This window comes from Phaseolus vulgaris, chromosome 8, assembly GCF_051622355.1.
Source record: "Phaseolus vulgaris cultivar YP4 chromosome 8, ASM5162235v1, whole genome shotgun sequence".
In the NCBI taxonomy this organism is placed as follows: Eukaryota; Viridiplantae; Streptophyta; class Magnoliopsida; order Fabales; family Fabaceae; genus Phaseolus; species Phaseolus vulgaris.
Window position 1 is genome coordinate 5,467,778 of NC_143505.1, and position 12,935 is coordinate 5,480,712.

The following is a 12,935-nucleotide window of genomic DNA, read 5'->3' on the forward strand; positions in this document are numbered from 1 at the left end:
CGAGTGTCGAAGTATCTTTTGCAAGTATAATCTGATTTTAGAGTTCAGGAGACAAAGAGTGGAGGAGTGAGAGGAGCAAAAGTTCATTCGAGAATAAAGAAAAGTAGACTCATCGACCAAAAAGTAAGACAATAGTTCTAATTCCATTTGAAAACATATAGTTTATCAATAATATATATGACAAATTATATAAATAAATAAAAGTATACGATTAATATATTATTTATTATATACTAAATATTAAATACTTACTTAATTAAATGACTGAAAAAAAAAATCAATTGTTAAATCGGGATACAACATAAATATTTTATAAATTTATAAAGGATATTGCGATAAGTATTTTATATCAATAAAAATGTAATTTATGGTAGGGTAACAATATAAAATTATTTTACACTTCTAATATATAGTAATCAAACTCATAACAAGATATCAATATTCTTTATTGAATAAACTGTGTAGTCTTTTTATTATTTGATTCGTATGCTTGGATTTTCATTTTAGATTTTGCAACCGAGAAATATATCATTATTAAGCGATGACGCTATTTACACTCATTTTTATTACTCGCATTTTTTTTATTTACTCTATTTATTTAGTTATTTTTAATTAGTGTCTAAATAAAATAAAAAAAACTGTACTTTTATATTATTTCCCATTGTTAGCTATTATTAATTATTATTTTTTTAAAATGTGATGTGATAATTTATCTTACATGTTACCGGTATGACCATGATTAACAAACAAATCTTATTATCAAATTATTATTTTGAAAGAGTTATACAATAAAAGTTTCCAAATACTAAAAAAACAATTACATTTGATAAAATATTATTCAATAAAAATTGAATTTCAAATATCAATTTATTCCATTGGTATATGCTAAAAATTTGACAGATTAATATTTTTTTTTCTGATACCATTTTATATTTTCTAGGAAAGTCAAAGTTAAAGGTGCTTATAAGATTCAAATATAATTTTGCTCAAATTAAGTAACTCTAGTGGAATCCAATTAATTTAATAAAAGCCAGAAAAAAATGACTGAAAATAAAAAAAGCTACAAAAGCATGTTTTATTTTTCTTTTATGAAGTACCTTAAAGAAAGTGTTTTTTATAAAGTCAAAAACGAAAAATTAGATACCTTAAACTGAGTAATGTAAAACAGTGGCGGAGCTAGAATTCAACAATTTCGAACGTTAATCTTCTGTTACTGTTTCTTTCATTTTCTTGTACTTTTCTTTGGACTTTGTCATTTTGTAGGAGCCTTCTTCCTCCTGTCCACATATGTTGCATGATTAATCGATGATGATAATAATAAATAACAAAATTATTTATTATATTAAGAAAATGATTAAACTAAACTAAACAAGATAGGTCAAACCACACAACACTTCACCAATTAATGTATTTGGAGTATTTATAACGCCATTGTATATTAAATGTTCTTAATTTTTTTCAACAAGTTGATTATTATTATTATTATTATTATTATTATTATTATTATTATTAATTTTAATTGAGTAAAATTTTAAATACATGTCTTTTAGGACATATCTATTCTCTTACCAAAAGTAAGTTGATTATGATCTGTTAAAAACAAGTAATCCTTCTTATCTCTTATTTACATAATATGTATAAAAAAATGATTGTTTTATTGTAATGGGCAAAATATATAAATATGAGATTAAAATAAGAAGACTTATTTTGAAAACTATAAACAAACATTACTCTATTTCAGTGGAGCACACAAACATATTTAACCTATATTTTTTTATACAATATTAAAAAATGTTATACAACGTTCCTCTTATCTGTTATTTATTTAATTATTACAATTATTATTGTTGTATGAGAAAGAAAACAAGAACAAAAGCATACACAACCAACATGAAACCCTTTCCTCAACACTCTTTGCTGGCTTCATCACTCAACCTTTTCTCTCTCTCTCTCTCTCTCTGTCTGTCTCTTACATACTTCCTTTCATGGTGCTAAATTTTCTATTGATCACTTTATTACAACCCCACATCCTCTTTTCTTTCTCTCTTCTTCCCCTTCATTCAAAGCATTGATTTTTTTTTCTCTTCACTTCACCCCTACCGCGTAAACGGCGTTGGGAAATCCCTCTAATTTCAATTTTCTGGCGAAGCAAATGCTACCCACTTCCTAGAACCTCACCGTGTGCTGGAAAGTTCACTTTTCTTACTTTTCCGGCGACCCATTGACCTCTTTACTCTGCAGCAATGTCAATCTTCGACGGAGCTTTCATGAACACGCAACTTTCCAAGCACACTTCTATCTTCGGGCTCCGTCTCTGGGTCGTGATCGGAATCCTCATCGGCGTCTTCATCGTCTTCACCCTCTTCCTCCTCTCCCTCTGCCTGGTATCTCGTCGGAACCGCCGCCGCTCCGTCACCGGCTATAAGGTCGCCGGATCCGCCGAAGCGGCGAAGGAAATCCATACCATAGTGCACATTCCTGGGTCCCACATGTTTCGGCCGCCGGCGAAGGCGCCGGAGATCCAGGTCGAGATGGGGAAGGCGGAACACCGGGTGGTTGTTCATTGCGATAGGGTTTCGAGTGAGGAGAGTAAGGGAACGGTGGGGAGTGGGTGCGAAACGACGTCGTCTTTTGGAAGTGGGAGTGTTGGTGGGCTTGGGCTTGGGCCTGAGGTTTCTCATCTTGGGTGGGGGAGGTGGTACACTCTGCGGGAGCTTGAGGATGCCACTGGAGGGTTGTGTCCGGAAAACGTGGTTGGTGAAGGTGGCTATGGCATTGTCTATCATGGGGTACTCAACGATGGTACCAAAATTGCTGTCAAGAACCTCTTGAATAACAAGTATGTCTTTTTCTTTAGTTTAATTTTTATGATTAATTGGAGATTTTCATGAATATGACCTGTACTCTTAACTATAAAATTTCATAAATATGGCTTATAAGGTTGTTATTGTAAAAAAAAAAAAAAACTAACATGGCCTAGTGTTAGAAGGCTTCTCTCAATGTTGAAGGTGTGGGAAAGGAAAGGGGAGGGTAATTTTAGGTAGCCTTATATTGGGTATGCAAAAAGTTGTTTTTCCTGGTTGAACTCATTATCAGCTGATGATCAAGGTCTAACTGAGCAATTTCTGTAAAAGTCAATAAATTTTTCATATGATAAGTTGAGTTTAACAGGCATACAGAGTCATTGTAAAAAAGATTACTTAAAATTTGTCAGAAATGATTGTCGATATGATTTTTGTTATAGAAGTTAATCAACTTTTTATACTTGATAATTTGTTAATAAATGACAGTGTAGAAGACGTTTACATTGTGAGATAAGATGTATTATTTATTGTCACATGATAGCTTTACTTTTATTCTGTCTCGAAAAGTCTTTGTTGCAAGTTTGATGCTTTGGTTGGATTTTGGTTTGGTCTCCAGAAATCTCAGGAAAAAACTAATTGTCTAATTTATTTGTGTCTATTGATGTCATTTTTTCTGGTGAGTCTGTATCCTACGGATTGATATGTGAGCTGGCTTTTCTTGATTTGGCTCACATGATGAAAATTTCGTTTGTGATTTTCAACCCTGTGCTGCCCGTTGATATTGTGAATTGGGAAGGACAAAAGCAAATGATTTGTTTTTTGTCGTGTCCTATTTGGTTGCAAACAAGTTTAATAAAATTTTGCTTGAAAATACTACTTGTAAATATTCATTTGTCTCTATTATAATTGAAATGATTTAGACATGCTGTTTGTTATTCTCTTCAATGATTGTCCTGGTGGCAACCAACCATATTTATCCTCGCCAATGATACCGGCTTTTTGTTGTAGGCCAGTGTTTGCTTCTTTTACTTTTAACTAGTGTTTTTGCTTTTTAACTTTTATTTTTTTGTTATCCTTGTCTGGTATGCTAGAAGTTATCCTTTAAGTGAGTCATTCGTGTGAAGAAAAGAATAATTTTTCTTTTGAACTCCTTGTTCCCACTAAATTGATTAATATTTCATTTGTTGGAGTTTTGTACTCTAATGTATTTTAGTAGTAGACTTTCCAGTCTCTCTCTCATATTTGGTTGATTATTTCATGTTTCTATCCTGTGATTCTATGGTCCTGGTCTTGTGCTTGTCTTTCTCTTAAAAACAAGCTATTCAAGTTTTACTTCTTTTCAGGGGCCAAGCTGAGAAAGAATTTAAAGTAGAAGTAGAAGCTATTGGACGAGTGCGACACAAAAATCTTGTTCGGTTGCTTGGATACTGTGTTGAGGGAGCCTACAGGTATCAACATCTTCTCTTACAAACTAAAGAAAAATAAAATTGATGCTATAAATTCTGTTTGGTTTAATGAGATGTGAGATTTGACTTGTGGTATTGTTTTCACAGGATGCTTGTGTATGAATACGTTGACCATGGTAATCTAGAACAATGGTTGCATGGGGATGTCGGACCTGTAAGCCCTTTGACATGGAACATACGCATGAACATTATATTGGGAACTGCAAGAGGGTACCATATTTGTTATTAATCTTCATAGATTGGAATCCATGATGATTTTTGATTGTTTTGATCATGTGCTTTTGTTTATCTCTTCAGATTGGCCTATCTTCATGAGGGTCTTGAGCCAAAAGTTGTCCACCGAGATGTGAAATCAAGCAACATACTCATTGATCGCCAATGGAACTCCAAGGTTTCTGATTTTGGGCTTGCCAAGCTTTTGTGTTCTGAGAATAGTTACGTCACAACTCGAGTGATGGGGACATTTGGGTTAGTATGATTAAACAAAGCGTTTTCCAATTGCTTACCAAATTATAATTAGTTTCAATTCCTGTATGATTATTGTAGCCAAAAAGATAGTGACTCTCCCTTTTCTCTTCCCGTAGTTATGTTGCACCAGAATATGCCTGCACTGGAATGCTGACTGAGAAGAGTGATATTTATAGCTTTGGAATCCTTATCATGGAGATAATAACTGGAAGAAGTCCTGTTGATTACGGTAGACCACAAGGAGAGGTTAGATGCCAGCACCAATAAAAGACAACTGCTAAAATATTTGTCATCTTCTCTCTTTTTTTGGCTAAGTATGCATGTCGGAACAATTACAGGTTAATTTAATAGAATGGTTGAAGACTATGGTTGGGAATAGAAAGTCTGAGGAAGTAGTTGATCCTAAGCTCCCTGAGATGCCATCTTCAAAGGCTCTTAAACGTGCTTTGTTGATTTCTCTTCGGTGTGTTGATCCTGATGCAACAAAGAGGCCAAAAATGGGACATGTGATCCACATGCTTGAGGCAGACGACATGTTATTCCACAATGTATGTTCTTTTTATCTTCTTAATTTTGCCTTATACTTTATTGGACTAAAACAAATCAATGTTATTCAACATGCTACCCACTTAAACTTCTTTCTCTTTCCTATATTAGGAACGCAAAACTGATGGAGAGTCTTCCCGTTCCTATCAAAATGAGCATAAGGACTCAAATTTAGACAAGAAAACAGATGATTTCACTGATCAAAGTGAAGATGCTAGTAGCAGTAGAAATCATCAACAGGCCTCTAGACGGAGATGATAACAAGCTGATAATTAAATAGAACTACGTGCTTATTTTTTGGTCTCTATTAATAGTTTGCCAATTCTTATGTCTAGCTCAATTTAAAAAATGAAAGCAGTATTCCCCCCTTTTATTCATTATTATGTAAGTTTCTAGAGTTGTTATCCACCCCAAATTGGGATTCATTTTCAAGTGTATACTCTGATTCGTTGTTATAAAGTAAAAAATTTATGACCTATCTGTTCACAGGACAATGTTAGATAAGCATTAAAAGTACTTTCAATAAAATTGAGTTAGTTTCCTTCTGCTGATGCATTTTGGTTTTTAGTAATCATCTTGGCCCCATCACAAGATGGTTGGATTGCTTAGCATATTGAGTGCAATTGGTGGCCCAGTTTCATATGCCTATTTGATCAGCAGACCCACCATCCAGCTATCTTGAAAGATGCAATTAGATTGCACCATCATTGCCAACTCCCCAAGTTGGATGCTTGTGGGAAATGGACCTTTTCTCATTGCCGGCTACCCATTATGAAATATCAACTTTTGTCTGCTACTTTTTGTCATTTTGGCTTCTAGATTACTCCATTGTACAAGCAAGCAATGAAATAGTAGCACAAGGAATAAGTCTTCTGGTATTTGATTATAGACTTAGACTCTTCTATCCAAACTAATAGAAAATTTGTCCATGGAAACTCAATAGACTGCACATGTTAGAGACTTCTTGTTCATCATTGCATATTTGCATTCCTCAATCTTTTGTTAGTTTCTTGTACTACACCAACTCGTGTAAAGAACCAATTTACCCTTTTTTGTTGGACCATCCACCAAACTTCAAAGTTCAAACAAATTTAGTAGGCCATTACAACATTTGGCAATCTAGCTTGATCATGTGCATTTCTGTACTTTAGGGGCCTCATATTGGCTTAGGTGAGTCACCAAAGCTATCAAGAGGTCAGATAAGGCATAAGAGATTCTTAGACAGTGAAAACTAATGGAACATTGCAAAGAGGACACTGTAATATAAGATTCTTATATGTGCTCTTAAACACTTAAACACTTCAATATATTTATTCTAACACACTATTATAGATTAACATTGATTGAAATCTACATAATTAGAAGTATAATTCGTTAAAAAAAATTACTAGAATACTTTATTAATTTATAATACATTTTAGTCAATAACAGGGTTTAATCCATGTTTATCATATTAGAATTGAATGGTGTTTATACTACCCCACCCTATACTTACCACGTGATACCTTCGTATTGATGAGCAAAAGCTCTTCTAGTATTGACTCTTTTAGAAAAAGACCTTTTGATAACTTTTTGTGTAATAATGTGTGTTAATGTTAGTGCTTGACACCCAAATGGAGAAGCTGTAATAGGTAACTGAGGATCAAACAACGTTTTATAGTCTGCAAACAACTGACAAACACCCTATGTTTGAACATATATGGTAATGTCATGCTAATTTCACCATTATTTGGTGAATAGACCACTTGAAATTTGGTTATTATTTCTTAAAATAAGATGCTAACTCTTGCTTGAAGTGTTACAATTTGCTGACAAATTCATTCATTGTGGGTTGGAAGAGGCCTCATGCCATGTGATGTGTTAATGTATTGTCTTGTCTGGTAGGCCAATATAATGTTATTGTTTTGCCATATTGCCTCGGCAATGTCTTGTTATTAGAACTAGGGGATTATGCTCCAAAAGATTCTGAAAAATACCCAGAAAAATGAGAATGGTTTTCAAAATGCATCTTAAGCAAACCAAGTCATAATAATGGATATAATAGTTTTAAATATTTTTACAACATCCTTTGATTTATTACACCAAGAAAAATGAAATACATGTTATGTTTTTAAAATATTAAATACATATATATATATTTATTATTATTTAATACTATTTTATTGAATATTAAGAGGAATAATAAAAGGATTGAGAAGCATGTGAGAAAATTAATAGATAAACCAGCTAAAAAGTTCAAAATATACCAGAAAGTTCAAGGTTAATAAGATAGTTGACTAAATTAAAACAATTTAATAGAACTAACTTTTTTAAATGTAAAATAATATTTAGGTGGTCATATCTTGAAAGTTAACATGGTAAGTTGGTCATATATATATATATATATATTTGATTTATTTCAAATAATTAATCTTCTTTAAAAGTTTTGTTTTCATTTTTATTAATGGAAATGACATAATTGAATAATTTTACACATAGAAAAGTAATACTTGGTAAGAGAGGAAGAAAGTATTAAGGGTTTTGAAATTATAGAGGAGATAAAAGTAATAGCTAGGGAATAGATCACTATGTGTTTTCTCTTTTTATTGTGAAACTCTGTGCTAGTAAATATAAATAAGTTCGGGCATAAGTGAAAGTCTATACTTAGTTTACAACATCATTGCTTTCATATTTTCAAGAGGCATTAATATATTTGTAGAAACTACTACAAGAAATAATAATATTAGTCTCCGCAAAAAACCTACACGAAAAGTAAATTAGAGGCACTAAATGATGCTTAAAGTGAGTTTAGTGTTCCATTAAGTTGACACTAATTCAAATGTTGCTAATGAATTAGTGGGGACTATGAGGGACACAACTAATTTTTTTTTTATGATTTTAGTGTCCGTTTAAAACTTCTTTGTCCACACTATAATTAATATTTAATTTTGTGTCTCAATTATGTAGGATTTGGGGGCACTAATAATGTCCCTTACTTGGCCCTCACTTTTTTTAGCAGCTAATTACATATTTTCTTGTAGTGATACAACACAATTTTAGATGTTAAGATTCTATATATGATAAAAATCACGAGTGAAGAAAATAAAACAAAATAATGTAAAGAATTAAGGTATAAATGGTGATATAGTGATAATTGTCATATCAAAATTCAACTCCATAAAAAAATAATAGGTTAAATATGTTTTTCGTCCCTAAACTTTTAGGGTGATTTATTTTCTTCCTATAAATATTCAGGAGATTTAAAATTTAAATTAAAAAATAATAATTTCACTATATAAGCAGTGATTTCTTTTTTCAAATTGACATTTTCTCTAAGATCTAAGTAAATTATATAAACATTAACTTTATGCAATTTGAAGTTATTTTCTATTTATGTAATTTAATGTATTTTCTATTTAAATTTAAACATTTTACTCTCTACTTAAATGTTGAATGGTTTTAAATTTCAATTTTTATACACTTAAAATAGGTTAAGTAGTTATATTTAATTGAAAGAAAATTTTACAATTTGCCAACCAAACTATATATTCATAAGAATTTAAGAAAAAATGAAGCAAAATATTTGTTTGACAAAAGTAGAAGTAGTTGAGGAACAAGAATGATGATAATGTTACATAGTTTCTATATGCAGTACATGCCTTTACGTGTTATAGTTCTATGAATATTAAAGCATGAAGTTGAATTGGGTGTGTGAGATTTTTCTTAAACTCTTGGAAGAACATGTTAATTATCTCACACGTGCTTTAATTATAAAGTTGCTTCTTCATTTGGCACTAAAGTAGAAGTTAAACAGAGTTTTTATAAAGTTTCTTGTAATCAAACCCAAACCATTTCGAAGCAGTGCCTTCAAGAAACTACTATTCCATATCATCATTAATTCATTCATCATCATTTTTAATATAACAAAAAAAATTGTTAATATAATAAAAAAGTGTTGATAAATTGATTAATTTAAGATTTATTTATAAAAAATTATTTTATTAATATAATAGACTTTCATCTAATTTATTTATTTATTTTTAGAATTTTTTATGAATATGTATAGACTTATTCTCTCATATTTTTGTAATTTTTTAATAATATTTTTTTCCATATGATGACAGATGGTCGTTGTTACGTGAGATGTCAACCTAACTGAAATGACAAGTTGCATAGTAATATCTTATATAATTTTTTTTTATAAATATATATATATATAACAAAAGAAAACACGAAAATAAGAGATAAGATGACGTGTGGCTAATAAATATTGGTAGAAAGTGATGCATGCCTTTCTTGTTCCTTTTTACTTTTTTTATGGGAAAAAGGTTAGTGTTCATACCTAACCCTAATTCAGTTTCAGTGGCAACTATTTATGCTTAACTTTTAAGTCATACCAAGTTTCGGAAAATTAGTGTTTGGTTTGGCTTAAAAGTTCCAAATTAAAGGGTTTTTTTTCTACTCACCTTTGCTTAGATATACAAACTAGGAGACAACCTTATTAAGAGGAAGAAGGGATGTTTTTTTAGAAAACACCTTTGTTTGGTAAGGAATCATGTATGTTTGTGGACAAAGATGAGTTGTTTCTGGAAAATATAGAATGGGACAACATTTCCCAATAAGGGATTATTACTGAAATTTTGCTATCGTAAATGATAAGAATTTGTTTCTGAAGGTTTTTTTGTGTTGAATAAAGGTAAAGTTCGTATGTTAAAAAAATGAGAAGCATGCATATACATAAAAGGTGAGTTGATGAGTGGTAAAAGGGTTTAAAACTGAATCAGGTTATTTAAAATATTGTCAAATTGATTAATAAAACTGAAAGTGGATCTAACCTAAAAAAAATATGAACATCTTTATCATGTGTGTTTTTTAGTTATGAAAATACTTATCTTTCCTTGCACTTTTATAAAATGTTATTAACGTGATATTTTAATTAGGATAGCATGACACTCCATATGTTTGGATTTTTTTTCCAACTATGTTAAAGTTTGGCTAATTAGCTGTAAGGTTGTGAGATTTTTGTAATTTAATAATTATTCTCTGTGATGATTAAATTGATCATCATTATAGTATAGTTATTATATTCTACAATGTGTCACCTTATTTATTAATGTCAAGTTATAAATATTTTAAGAAATCACATGAAAGTAAATTGAAAAATTAACAAATTGTCAAATTTTGTTAAACCATCATATTAAGAAATTGACTTTAGGTTTTAGGTGTAATTCAACCTTATAAAACTGAATCATAAGATGAGGTTTGCAGTCACTTATATATTATGAAATGTCTTTATCTCTAGTCATGTGGAATCTCCAACACACCCTTCTCATGACGAGGTTGTTAACTCGTGAATGAGACTGTATATTTATGGATGGTTCGATGATGAATCGGTAGTGAGTGATTTGATAAACCCAACAAACTCTTAATATGATAGACTCTAAATGACTTTGATATTATATTAAGAAGTGGAGTTTAAGTCTAACTCAACCTTATAAAACTGACTTTATAATGAGGTTTTGAAATGTACTTATATAGTTAATGTGAAAATATCTAACACACCTTCTCACACCGAAATTGTCAACTTGTGCGTAATACTATATATTTATGAGTGGTTCGATAATTGTCCGATAGTGGGTAACTCAATAAATCCAACAAACTCTTATTATAATAGATTCTAAATAGTTTTAATACCATAGTAAAAAGTAAACTTTAAGTCTAACTCTAATTTATAAAATTAGCTTATAAGATGAAATTTGCATCAAATTATATACTATGAAATGTCATTATTTCTAATCGACGTAAGATTTTCAACAAATGCTATGGACTACCTCAGCTAAAGTGTATATAGTTATATTTTAAGAAGAAAAATATCCGAAATATTAATAATATTATTGAAAATTTGTCTTCGAATAAACTAAAAAATAATAATTGAAATTCATATTTTTTTTTTCAAAATTCAAGTGATTAAAACACATATAAAAGCAATAATAGAAGTTATTAAATATATGATAAATTTCAAACGTTAGAATGTTAGAAATTTGCATGCATTGTTTATGAATCACTTCAGAATTATGTTATACCACTTGCTATAATATCCTTTCTTTCTGAGTTTATAACTTCAATCAAATTACCATGTTATGAGATTCCTCACCAACCAAAGACTTGCACAAAAAATAACTCCCCCCCTCTCAATTCTATTCACACAAACTCAGAAACACTAACAAAATAGAAAAAAAAATCATATCATTGTTAAAATAAAAAACTTAAGAGTGTCAATTATCTTTATCCTTTCAAAGTTATTGCTGTTAACTTAAAATGGGTTCAATTATTTTACATAGAAAAATGTTAAGTTTTTGGAGATAATTGATAATTTAAGAGTCACGAACCAATACCTAATTAACTTAAGGATTGAATCTACTACATAAACACAAAAACATAGTTTTTCCACCTCCCCTTTACTCTTCCATCATACACCAATTAAGACACAAAGTTTATGATCATGCTATCTGCCTAATCAAAGATAGTTTTTAAATAATTATATTTTAAATATTAATTATTCACATTTTGTTACTCATAAGATTCAAATTCAAACCTTAATATAAAGAAACTTAACCTAATTCCACTGAATCTAAACAAATGAATGATATCTATTCTTGGGGTTATCTATTAAAATGGAGAAAGAAATTAAAGTTGCATGGTGTAAGTTACAAGTGGTGTGAGTAAAAGACTAAGCAATGATGTAATTGAAAGATGTGAGACATACCAACATTAAGATTATTATTATAACCTAAAAAATAAAAAAAGTGTTCTATGGAGTGGACCCCACTATCACATGTTTCTCATCACAATTTCATTGGGCTCAGCACATTGGTTTGGCAAAATATTTTCAATTTTTTTATATCAAATTTTAGTTTAACAACAAAATAAGCTTACAAAATCTAATGACATCATGATGCAATTATTGAACTCTTTAAAAAAAAAAAAAATTTCCCTCTTTCAAAATCTAACTTTTTATTTACTATAAATTAAAAGATAACATTTTATGATAGGAAAATAAGCTATAAATTAAATTTTAAAAAAAATATATTACGTTGAATAAGAAATTATTACATGATTTTTTATTAAGAAAAAAAAGAAAGAAATACCTTTGTATAGATGATGTACGCGTTTTAACAATAAAAACACTTTTTCCTCGATATTCAGTGTAGAACTGGCAATGTATAAGAACCGTTGGATTAAAACTACTAAGAGAAACATGACCGTACAATTAGAGCCGTTGAGATTAATCATGTTGCAGCTCGCCAAATTTGAATGCTACCGCCGACAATTATTTTTAATACTAATTAAATTAACATCATATGCCACTCCAAATTAAAAAAATATTAAATTAAAATATTCTGAGACAAAATAAGATTACTTTAAGCTATATGAAAATTTTTAGTCAGAATAAAACGATTTTATACTTAAATAACATTAAAACTTAAAGAAAAAGTGTATACTACTTTTTTATCAAAAAAAAAGAAAGAAAAGAGTATTAAGACCGAAATTTTAGCTGGAAAAAACATTTCGTCAAGAAAAAAGATGTTTAAAAAACACGTGGGAAAAGCACCAACGATACGGTACCACGTGTCCAATATTCATAGAATTTGAGACCAAACTTGGTAGCTTT

At 30.1% G+C, this 12,935-nt stretch overlaps 1 protein-coding gene across 1 annotated transcript; it reads left to right on the forward strand.

Annotated features, from left to right (window-relative positions):
* The first annotated feature begins 1,849 nt into the window (after nucleotides 1-1,849).
* Nucleotides 1,850-5,760, forward strand: LOC137824216 (Protein kinase superfamily protein). The gene is made up of 7 exons (XM_068629747.1): nucleotides 1,850-2,839; nucleotides 4,148-4,252; nucleotides 4,358-4,480; nucleotides 4,568-4,738; nucleotides 4,855-4,984; nucleotides 5,077-5,286; nucleotides 5,396-5,760. The coding sequence occupies exons 1-7, from the start codon at nucleotides 2,244-2,246 to the stop codon at nucleotides 5,540-5,542; spliced, it is 1,482 nt and encodes a 493-aa protein (XP_068485848.1). The 5' UTR covers nucleotides 1,850-2,243; the 3' UTR covers nucleotides 5,543-5,760.
* The last annotated feature ends 7,175 nt before the right edge of the window (nucleotides 5,761-12,935 follow it).